The sequence below is a fragment of the Mauremys mutica genome, chromosome 18 (assembly GCF_020497125.1).
Source record: "Mauremys mutica isolate MM-2020 ecotype Southern chromosome 18, ASM2049712v1, whole genome shotgun sequence".
Classification (NCBI taxonomy): Eukaryota; Metazoa; Chordata; order Testudines; family Geoemydidae; genus Mauremys; species Mauremys mutica.
The window spans coordinates 8,550,791-8,562,318 of NC_059089.1; the positions used below are offsets into that span (position 1 = coordinate 8,550,791).

An 11,528-nucleotide genomic window follows, 5' to 3' on the forward strand; every position below is an offset into this window, starting at 1 on the left:
CTGGCCAGGGGGCATACAAGAAAAATCCTGTAACGGGGAACACCACATTTTCTTTTGTAAGGCTTGTGCCTATGAATAGATAGGGGCCGCTGCAGCAGACTGCGTTATTTGGAAAGGTGGATGCAGCCTAAAATGTTTGAAAACCACTGGCATAAATCAAACTGCATTTAATCTGTAGTTACCAGGGGTTCTCAAACGGGTGGTCGGGACCCCTGAGGGGGTCGCAAGGTGTCAGCCTCCAGCCCAAACCCAGCTTTGCCTCCAGCATTTATAATGGTGGTAAATAGATAAAAATGTGTTTTTAATTTATTAGTGCCGGGGGGGGGGGGGTCGCACTCAGAGGCTTGCTGTGTGAAAGGGTCACCAGTAAAAAAAGTTTGAGAGCCACTGGCTATAGGGCAGGGGAGCGTGGCAGCAGCATTCCTGGTAGCTCACAAATGCTTGGCTGGAACAAGGCAGATGTTTCTGCCATGGACCAAAGTGTGACCCTGTTGAAATCTCGTTCAAACGGAACCCCCTGAGGAGGTGCTTTCCTCCTCTTCTGCTGACCAGAGCAGTCCTGCTGGAGACCGTTCCTCGGTGCTAGTCCTTGGAACTTCCCTGGAGCTGCAGCTCAGCAAAACCTCCAGCTGGGGGAAGGAAGTTGCTTAGTTGAATTTTAAGTTAACGCACTGACCTGGCCCTGACTCCAAGTCTGACCGTGCCAGGAGCCCTGTCAGCCAATCACCAGTGCTCTGCCCGTGACTTGCATGCTGCTGTTTTACAGGTACGAACAGATCCAGTGACTCCAGGCGTACTCAGGGCAGATGCACAGGGCGGGGCTCCATGCCTAGTTCCCCCTCTCAGCCAAAGTCTTGTTTCAGGGAGGCCTTGAGGCTACTGTACTTTGTCTAGAGCAGGGCTTCTCTCCTTTTCTTTGAGACCCTCCTCAACATGCTATAAAAACTCCAGTCCCCCCCCCCCCCCCCCCCCCGTGGGGGAGGGGGTGACTCAGGGCTCCGGGCTGGGGTGGGCTGTTGGGCATAGGCATAGTTTGACTTCTATTGGGGGGGGGGCAGGGGCTACTGGGGCTTGGGCCAGCTCCACACAGCAGGGTCCAGGGAGGCAGCACCACCTCCACCCCGACTCACCTCAGCAGGCCACCCAGCCTGTCTGGGCTGCGTGTGGTGGGGGTTCAGCTCAAAAAGTTTGATGAAAACTGCTCAGGGTGCAGGGAGGGGGTAGCTAGGGGCTGTGTGAGGACAGGGGTGTAGCTCAGGGTGCAGGGAGGGGGTAGCTAGGGGCTGTGTGAGGACAGGGGTGTAGCTCAGGGTGCAGGGAGGGGGTAGCTAGGGGCTGTGTGAGGACAGGGGGGTAGCTCAGGGACAGGGGTAGCTGGGGCTGTGTGCGGACGGGGGTTGCTAGGGGCTGTGTGCCAGGAAAGCTCCCCTGTGGTCACTGCTCCCCAAGGGCTCTGCCGGCCCCAGAGTGGGATCCCCCTGCCTGGGCAGCTCTTACCAGCTGCGTGAGCTGAGGAGCAGCAGCACCCCTGGGCCCGAGCAGCAGCTGGGGAAATGCCATGGCTGCCTGCTCCATGACACCAGCCAGAGCAGCAGCTGCCAGACTCCAGCTTCCTGCCTTTGCCCTGGCCAGGGGCTGGGGAGTCAGGGGTGTGGAGCTGCCCCTGGGCCTGCCTTGCTCTGGCACTGCAGTGTGCGGGGAGGCAACCAGTGCTCAGGGGGGTGCCAGGGCTCAGGGATTTCAGCCCCATGGGGTCCTACAGCCCCCCTGAAAGGGCTCATGGTCCCACAGGGGGCTGCAGCCCCCCTGTTGGGAACTGTGGGTCTAGACTCCCCCCCCGCTGGTGAGGAGGGAGGTGGTGAGCTAGGGCCTCTTGGGAGGGGGAGGTGCTGCCTCCCCTCAGAGCTCACCATAGCTCAGAGTGCTGCTCCCGCCACTTGTTACACACCTCGGAGCTCTGGGCTGTGCTCTGCTGCTGCCACCTCCCAGCCAGCCCCAGTTTCTCCAGCCCCTCCTCTCCTGCTGCACCCCTGGGAACAAACTGTGCCCCTGCTTCAATCCCCCCTGCCCCCCGGGCAGCTGGGCTCTTCCCCCATTCAGCCAGTAGCAGTGCGGCTGCTCCACTCCTCCCTTTGCAGAGCACATGCCACTTTGCCTCTGCATGTGAGTGCCAGCTTGCTGCTGGCACGTGCCCACTCCCCTGCACAGAGGAAACTGCTCCTGCCACAGCAAACCATCCCGTCTTACTCCTGAGGGAATTTGATGCCAAAAAATTAAAAATTACGTATTGTAAAATTCTGCAAATTTTGTTTGTCAGTAAATAAATGTGTCTCCAGTGTGGCAGGTGGGAGCACAGACCGCTGGCTGCATGGAGGTGGGAGATCACCCTGAAGCCCTCACCTCCCCCGGTACAGGGACTCAGCAGTGAGGCTGAACCTGACCCTGACCCAGTGCAAGGGCTGGGCCTGCCTCAGAACCACCCTGGGGCCCTGCCCCTCTGCGCCAGCTGTGGGTGGGCAGGCTCAGCCCAGCAGGATCTAAGTGTGGAGGGGATCCAGACGTGGGGTGAGAGGTGTCTGTGTGGGGCAATCTGCATCCTGGCAGCTCAGGGAGATCTGGCTGCACAGGGCCTCATTGGGGAGTTCCAGGCGCAGGAGCAATGGGACTCCGCAGGGGCTCTAGGTGAAGGTGGTTGGGGCTCAGTGGGGGAGTCTGGGTGCTGGGGGAGTGGGGCTTGATGGGGTGGGGGTCTGGGTGAGTGGGGTTTGTATGAGTGAGGGTTCGAGGGGCCTGCTTAACAGGGGAGCCCCAGCTGCTGCTGAGGGGACACTGCAGGCGGGGCTGCTGCTTCCCCCTGCGATTCCCCTCCCCCTGCTCTATTCCACCCCCTTCTTTCCCTGCTGTACTCCCTCTTCCCCACAGCAGGCGCTCACTGTTGCACAGAAAACAGGAAGGCCCCACCCAGCACACAGAAGGGGAGCCCAACTGGCAGTAGGACCCGGGAGGTGGCATTCAGCTGCAGATTCAGCAGAGCCTAGAGGCAGCCTCCTTCAGCTCTGCACTTGCAGAAATGGGGGGGTAGTATCAGGTAACCCTGTGCCTTGCCTCTGGTTTGGGGGGGCAATCTCCCCCAAAACTGCCCCCATTCTCTGCAGGGGGGCACAGGACTTCTGTGGGGCGGTGTTTTCTGCAGGTGCGCAGTCATGCAGAATCCCCCCAGGAGTAACTGAAAGGGAAAGTGCTAACATCCCAAGTCACATTTCTTCCCAGGACTGCCCTGCCCGAGGCTGCTGCTTATAGGCACAGTTGCGCTCCCACAGCATCACGACCCCATTAACTGGCACTTGTTACACACCCAGCCTGAGTTTTGCTGGATGTGGTTGAAGTGGAATGGATTCCCACCTCGCACTGAGGCCATTCTGAAATGAACACTTACAGTTGCAAAATAAAGCCTTTATTAGACATTGCTTCCACTGCAAGCCCCTAGATCAGAACGCCAGTGTGGGCCAGAGTCAGAAGGTGCTGCAGCTCCCTGGAGTGACTGCCAGGAGGTTTGAGTCCAAATGCTCAGCTCTCCTTTGTGATGCTACTTTTCAGTTCTGTGGCTCTGCTCAGATTCCCAGCTTCCTTCTTCAGGACATTGAGCAGCGTCTGGGAACTCTCCAGGATCTGGGGGATGGGAAACAAGTTACTTCATTTTATGGAAACAGCATTTCTCTTAGCCTGAGCCAGATTTTGAACAAGTTGCCAAGGGAGTGGGTGAGTCTCCAGCACTCTGAGCCTTTAACTCAAGCCTGGGTGTGTCTTCCTAAGAAATATGCTCTAGGTCAGACCCACGTTCCAGGCTCAAGGAATGTTCTCTGGCTGCGTTACGCAGGTCAGACTAGATGGTCCCTTCTGGCCTTAGCATTTAGCAATATTAACAAAGGCAATTTGTTTAAAAACAGTTAAAAATGTAACTGGCAAACACTGTCGTTTATAGATGTTAAGGCCAGAAATGACCCCCGATCATCCAATCTGACTTGCAGCATAACCCAGAAATTCCTGCATCAAATCAGTAACTTGGAGTTGAACTCGAATGTATTTGTTAGACATCCAATCTTAGGTCCGTGGCTACTGAAGTATTTCATATGAACAGGAATAGCTTCACCAGGAGAACCAGAGCCTCACTGTTCCTATGTCTCAGTAGCTAGGGCACACTTCTGGGACATGGGCGATGCAACTTCAAGCCCCTGGTCTGATTCAGGCAGCATAGAGATTTAACCCAGTTTCCCCTACAAACTGAATGCTCTAACCACAGAGCTCGTGGGCAGAGAGCACTTCCTCCTCCTTGGTTTTTCCTGAAAAAGGACTGACTTCTCCTTATTCATAGGCTGACCTAGCTTAAAAATAAATCATCATGCATAAAAATATTAAATTTCCATTGTGAAGAAATTTCTAAACATTTATTCCTCATTTTAATAATGCACTTTTCTGAGCACAAACAAAACCCTGATCTCCCCCTGCCCCCCAGAGTAATTGTCTTGATTTCAATATGTAACTGAGTGAGATCTGAGGCTGTGTAACCGCAAGCCGTGGCCGCTGGACAGTTCTGAAGAGCCTGGGCCATGCCCTCCGTAGTCCAAAGTGTAATTTCTGTGCAAACTGATGTGACTGGTCAGTTCCATTTGCAAGAGCTCCTTGAATAAGAAACTGGATTTGACTGGCTACAGATTACAAACATCTCTGATCACCACAAGCACCATATCCCTGTGACTGTTAGCCTGAGGGGTCATTACAGGTGGAAAGAAAGCTGTAGGAATAACCTACAGTCCTGGCTGCCATGGGTGGAGTCATACAAGCCTGGGAACACTGGCAGCTTTGAGATGGCAGCTCTGAGTTCAGAAGGAAAAGAACGGAGCTATGCCAGCTCCAGAAGGTGTGTTCTCCCATGGAAAGGGCAGAGTACCCCTTACAGCTGTGTACAGCTCCCAGAAAGACCACACAACAGCTAGCTGAACTACTGCTACTAAGCAGCTCCGATATATTTAGCCATTTTCCTGTTCACATATTGCCTGAGAAGAAGCTAGATTTTCTGTAGATCTTTATTACTTATTTATGGTAGTGCCCAGAACTGCAGCCAAGGGCCACGGCCCTATTGTGCTAGGTATTGTACAGACAAATCACCAAGCAGACCGTCCCTGTCCCACACAGCCCACGGGACTGACAGGATGCAACAGGGGCTCACAAGTTTTAAATAACTTGTGACAAAATATCAGCTCTGTTTGCAGAAAACGGCTTTTTGTCGTTTGGTCATAAAGAAAATGCTCAGTAGACTTAGGGGTGATGTGGAGCATCAGTTTGCACAGAAATGAAGCTTTGGGCGAAGGTGGGGCATGGCCCAGACTCCTGAAAACTGTCCAACAGTCACAGGGATGGAGCTAGCAGAGATCTGCCAAGTATTTTGTCACCGACGTCCTCAAATCTCAGTTACTTACTGAAATTCTGAGCCAATTACACCGTGTGGATGGGAGTTTTACCAGTGTCTCACCAAAGTGTATTCTTAAAATAGGAATAACTATGGTTACAGAATTCACTCTCTCAGGATAATGTTTATCAACATTTCTATTTGCATGCATGAATTTTTCCAAGCTTCAGCCTTTGAGGAAGGGGCTGGGAGAGGACAGCCAGCTACAGCCTGGGATTTGACAATGACACAAAAGGAGACAGCAAGGCGATGAGGCTAAGACAGCAGAAAGTCGTACCGGCCAGTGGAGACCAGAGGAGGAGACAGTGAGACAGAATATGCTCTAGAGGTCTGGTTAACCGGACAGAGCTCAGGACATGCAAGGCTGGGGCAGAAACACTTTTCATTATGCTCAGGAGCCATACACCATGCCCAGTTTGCTTTATATATAGAAATTAGATGCCAATTAATAGCTAAAGCAACTAATGATACAGACCCATTCAGGGCTTACCTGACAGCCATGTTGCAGAGACGCTCACCCCCCCCCGCCCCCATGCCAGTGGCTAAGGAGAGGGCTGGGATTCCTACTGGAACCCTCCCATGACCGACTCCACTCGTCACCTCTAAGAAGTGCCTGTTCCTGCTCTAGCAGCTGGAAGGCAGAAGTAGCCCTCTTTTTCCACCCCTGGCTGCTCTCTGCGGGAGGGAAGAGGCGATCTTCCTCCTCTGCCCTCGCTATGAGCCTGCTGTTACGCTACCCCTTTGCCACTCCCTGGTTTTGGGTGCCCTCTGTGTGAACAGCAGTGTTCCAGCTTTCCCACTGGCCCCAATCATTCACATTTCCACTGCTCCCCAGAGCGTGAGAAACCTTAGCCACGAAACTAACCAGAACCTAGTAATTTTCATCCTGTTGCCCCCTTGGGGAGCTGGAGCAGAGGCACTGGAGCTATCTGTCTGCACAGCCAGCACACAGCCCTGGCATGGGGGCAAGGTAAAGCATATGGTGAAGAACTCTTTTTAAAATGGAAGCTGAACTTCCTCAGCAGTAAATGGCACTGTTCTTCATTAGCAGGGTTATTCCGGTCTGGTCGGAGCTGGAGGCCACCGGGAAGGGGCACCAGACATACGTCCAGTAAGAGCAGTAGGGAGCGGGACAGAATACACATGCACCAGCAGTGATTGATGGCAGCAAGTAGCACCTCAGTTCCCCCAGGGGTTTGGTTGTTCTAACCCTTCAGTTAGTGTTATGAGGGGAATAACGAAAAGGGGAAGACAAGGGAGGTGGGGAGGAAGAAGTCACTCAGTCATAGTGCAGGGAATCCGGTGTGGGACTTTCCTGACATCATCACCCCGGTGCCTTCTTGAACCTGTCCGGCAGCTGCGGAGGCTTCACTCTCTAGCTGGCTCCTCCCTGCAAACTTTCTCAAGGGTGGGGGGGAGGGGCAGCACTGCACGGGTACTAGTGCCCTGGGGAGGGGTGGGGTCTGGAAAGTTCTGGGTCCAGGAGTTGCTGGAGGAGAGCAGTGGCCCAGGCTAAGCCCTATTTTACCTTCCCCTGCCTGTCCCCACCACTGCAGAACTATCTGCTCCAACTGCTCTCTGCAGGCTGCCCCGCACACTTGAAAAGAAAAGGGCCTCACTCACTCCTCCGCCCCCCCCATTTTTATCAGAAGTCATTTTAATACAAGGAGAAAGAACAGCCCCAGAGGGGTGCCCACTGGCCTCACCGTGGGAGCAGCCTGTGCGGAAGGAAAGCTCAGCACAGTATGCCTTGAACTCTACTACTGAGCCTTCAGCCAAGGTTTTTCAAGCCTTGTCTTTTACAATGTTTGAGTATCTATGACAGTAGCAGAGTGCTGGTAATTGACACACCCAAAGCGTCATTCACCTTGGAGTGAAAGCTGCTGGTATTCAGCCCCGCCCTGTGCACCTCTCACCCTTCCAGAATGTGAGATTTCTATTCCCAAAGCTCAAACACCAAACACCACGGCAGCAGGAAAGGTCGTTCAGGTGACACTTCCCACACAACACAACCACAGAGCCTTAACTCTGCCTTGAGGTGTTCCTTAGAGAGATCACAGCACCTTACCCCTCCCTAAGCTTTTGCCTTGTCTAAGACAGCAGCAAGCACACCCTGGAGCCGTGAGGCTGTCCTAAGTATAAGGAGGGTTCAAAGCACTGTATGAGTAAGAGCCCTTATCGGGAGCTGTGCTGGGCCCAGAGACCATCGCAGGTTTTGCTAGGGATGGATAAGGCACTGTGGGCCACGCATTGAATGCCAGTGGGAGAAGGTGGTAGACAGGGATGAGAGAGAAATGCCTGCACAATACCCTGTACCCTAGGGGGCTGTGCACAGGGGTTGGAGCCAGGAGTCTGCATGTTCAATTCTCCTCTTCCATGGCATGCTGCTGCTAGTTCTGTTCCCTTCAAAACCCTTATTACTGGCCAAGGCCCCGTATCTCTTCCCTGAGGCAGACAGAAAGGTTACTTAACAGTAACTGTTCATCTTCAAGAGTTGCCCCTGTGCATTCACACTCATGGGCTGGCACTCCCAGGCGCAAGCTATGGACCGCTCCTCTAACTGGTATATAACGAAGAGGACAGGTCACCTGGGAACAGGTCTGGACTGTTTGGTAAGTGGGGCACAAGCAAACAATATGCGTTTTAATACGGCTAAATGTAAATGTATATATCTAGGAACAAAGCACGTCAGCCATACTTACAAGATGGGGAACTCTATCCTGGGGAGCAGGGACTCTGAAAAAGATTTGGGGGTTGTGGTGGATAATCAGCTGAACATCCTAGTGCAATCCCTGGATGCATGAAGAAGGGAATCTCAAGTAGGAGTAGAGAGGTTATTGTACCTCTGTATTTGGCACTGGTGCGATTGCTGCTGGAATCCTGTGTTCAGTTCTGGTGTCCACAATTCAAGAAGAATGGTGATAAATTGGAGAGGGGTCAGAGAAGAGCCAGGAGATGATTAAAGGATTGGGAAACCTGCCTTAGAGTGATGAACTCAAGTGCTGAATCTATTTAGCTTAAGAAAGAGAAAGTTAAGGAGTGACTTGATTACAGCCTTTAAGTACCTACATGAGGTACAAATCATTGATGACAGGCTCTTCCATCTAGCAGAGAAAGGTCTAACATGATCCAATGCCTGGAAGTTGAAACTAGACAAATTCAGACTGGAAATAAAGTATACACATTTTTACAATGAGAGTAATTAACCACCAGAACAATTTACCAGGGGTTGTGGTGGATTCTCCATCACTAACAATTTTTAAATCAAGACAACGTTTTTCTAAAAGCTCTGCTGTATGGATGATTGGGGGGCAGTTCTCTGTCCTGTGTTACACAGGAGGTCAAACTAAATGATCACAATGATCTCTTCTGGCCTTGGAATCTATGAAACGTCCTCTGTCAGCCTGGTAAATTGTTCCATGGATAATGACCCTCACTGTATAAAAGGTATGCCATATTCCCAGTCTGAGGTTAGCTGCTGATGCTAGATGAATTCAGATTGGTCAGGCTGGCCACATGTGGTGTGGTGTTGTGCTGAATCTCGGTTACACCACATGGAGGGGTCTCAGATATTCCAGACCCAGCACTTGAGCCCCTAGCTGAGGTCAGTGCTGATGCCATGGCTGGAATTGATGGCTTAGCCCCCCTTGCTGCAAGTTTCAGTGCAGAGGAAGGTTTTTCCCAGTGGTGCACAGAACTCTGACCAGCCAGTGGTTCAACAGCCATCTGGGCTTCTCCCATGAGGTGTGCCAGAGCCAGCAGTCCTGGTGGGGAGGTAAAAGCCTTATGGGTGGCACACTGGGCCAGGGAATGAGTTTTACAAGACAGAAATTAAGCACTGGACCCAGGCATCCAACTTGGGAGATCCACGGGCATAATGCACATGTTATAATTGCACAGAGTTGCTGGCTCCCTTAAGGGGAGTCTGAACTCAGGCTACCCCTGAGGAGCTAGTTTAAAGGGAAAGAGACAGTTAACTGAATAAAGAACACCTGTGCCTCATAAAAGATCATTGGAACTCAGCTGCAGAAAGGTGCTGACAGAAAGAAACTCTCATAAGAAGAGGTGTGCCGGAGTCCACAGGTGGGCTGGGCAACCCCCGAGGTCCAGGGCAGAGATTGGATTTCAGGTTTATTTGTTTTTAGTAATGTAGAACCACAGCAGGGGAATTTTATCTCACGCTCTCTTGGCCTTTGTGGAGTTCTGAAGGGCCCTGAGAGAAGAGCAAGCGAGGCAGGGAATGCCTGCAGTGCCAACCCTAGGTCAGGAGGGGGTGCTACATGGTAGGCATGCCCTCTGACAAACCCCTTTTGGGGGTCCAGCCCAGACATAGTCCTAGTGATGGTGCAAGCCCAGAGGCTCTAACATTAAAAAGTTGGGGAAATGTCCCTTTTCTGGGACACTACAAAACCATACTATTTACCTAAGAGCCAAACTAAAGTTACACGTACGTACACTTTTGGCAAACTAAGCCTAATGGGGTTAGGAAAGCAACAGCCATGGCAGAGGGTTGCTTCTACTCTCTGTGGTGAGGGGGAAGGAGTGGAAGCAGCTAGGGGTGCATTCCCTGGGAGGTGGGTGCACAGGAGCCCAAGGGATATGGCTTTCAGGAGGGTTCCACCTGCCCATCACTAGGCAATACCATCCCATAGCAGGAATGCATGAGGCTCTCAAAGAAAGAAACCTGAGGTTGCGGAAGGGCACTTCAGGTGGAGCTGGAAACATAAGCCCAACCTCAAACCCCAAGTCTCACCCAATCTGCCTTCGGAAATGAATGTGCTTATCCTGTCTGTTGCTGTTATTCTAACCAACAGGCCACACTGCCCTTCCAGAACCAGGAGAGTCCAGGAATCCCAATTCCCAGTGTTCTAATGCTGACCAGCAAGCCACCCGCAACACAGTCAAGTGGCAGAGGGCAGTGGTGTGGGTCTGAAGGTCCCATGTTCAAACTGTGCAGTGCCTGGTTTTTGCAAGTTTGTGGTTTGTTTTTCTGGCAGCAGTAACCCTCTGTTGGGAGAGTGATGGAGAGGCCTTAGCTGGAACGTTTCCCAAGGTGGGAAGTGCCATGCCCAGGGGGAAGGTCCCGGTGTGTGGCAATAAACTCAACTTACTTTGGCAGAGCCGTTCGTAGGTGATAGTGGGATTTTGGCCGAGGAAGGATTTGAACCTAGTTCTGGTTCAGCCACAGCACAAAGCCCTGCTTTCCCCTGGGTCTCGATTACAGTTTAGGGCTTGATCTAGACGTGGGGCCTTACTAACGGCAGAGAGAGGCCCTGCCGCTGTGCTTTCGCAGGAGCACACAAGCCCCCAGAGCGTAAGGGGCTGCCTTGGAGAAAGCCAATCCCCCGGCCTCCGGAGGCCAGATACCTTCGTGTAGGCCGCCTCGGTCTCGGCAATGGTTTTCTCAAACTCGTTGCGGGTGGCCATCTTGCGAGCCAGGCTCTCGTTGACGCGGGCCAGTTTCTCCGTCAGGAGCCGGATGTCGTTTTGCAGCTTGTTCTTCTCCTCCTCCTCCTGCTGGATCTGCTGGCTCAGCTCCTCCCGCTTGGTGCACAGCTCCTCGATACCTGGGGCAGGAGGCGAGTCAGGGCCCCGGGCCGCTCAGGGCGCAAGGCCCGTCCCGCCAGCACGTGCCCTGGGCGAGGCGGGTCCTCGGGGGCACCGGCTGCATGGAGGGGCTGGGCCAGGCAACCCGGACCCCCAGCCCTTCCCCGATGCTGCCTGGGGATCCGCCCTCCCCGGGCTTAGCTACCGGCCCAGCCCGGGCCCGCCACTTGCAGGCGCTGGGTGCCGCGCACGGCGTGTCCCGGCCGCTGCCCCGACCCCCCGCGCTCACACTTCACCAGCTCGTTGTTGTAGCTCTGCAGCGCCGCCCCCTGCTGAGTCATCGCGCCCCGAACCCCCGCGCCCGGCCGCGGCTCCCCGGCCTCCGCCCCGCCTCCAGCCCAACCGCCTCCAGCGCCCGCCCGGCCCCCAGCCCCCAGCCCAACCGCCTCCAGCGCCCGCCCCGCCCCGCCTCCAGCGCCCGCCCCGCCCCGCCTCCAGCGCCCGCCCCGCGGCT

At 53.8% G+C, this 11,528-nt stretch overlaps 1 protein-coding gene across 1 annotated transcript; it reads right to left on the minus strand.

Annotated features, from left to right (window-relative positions):
• Nucleotides 1-3,432: 3,432 nt before the first annotated feature.
• On the minus strand, nt 3,433-11,433 carry SSNA1 (SS nuclear autoantigen 1). The gene is made up of 3 exons (XM_044992233.1): nt 11,304-11,433; nt 10,835-11,034; nt 3,433-3,669 (listed from the first exon to the last, which is right to left on the minus strand). Exons 1-3 carry the CDS (start codon nt 11,353-11,355, stop codon nt 3,568-3,570), a joined length of 354 nt encoding a protein of 117 aa, XP_044848168.1. The 5' UTR covers nt 11,356-11,433; the 3' UTR covers nt 3,433-3,567.
• Nucleotides 11,434-11,528: the final 95 nt, after the last annotated feature.

Bases quoted from the DNA above. Each gene is read 5' to 3' on its own strand.
- SSNA1 (XM_044992233.1), bottom strand. From the start codon at position 11,355: ATGACTCAGCAGGGGGCGGCGCTGCAGAGCTACAACAACGAGCTGGTG. The intron at 11,035-11,303 runs GTGAGCGCGGGG...CTCCTGCCCCAG, and splicing joins CAACAACGAGCTGGTGAAGT to GTATCGAGGAGCTGTGCACC. The intron at 3,670-10,834 runs GTATCTGGCCTC...CCCATCCCCCAG, and splicing joins CCGAGGCGGCCTACACGAAG to ATCCTGGAGAGTTCCCAGAC.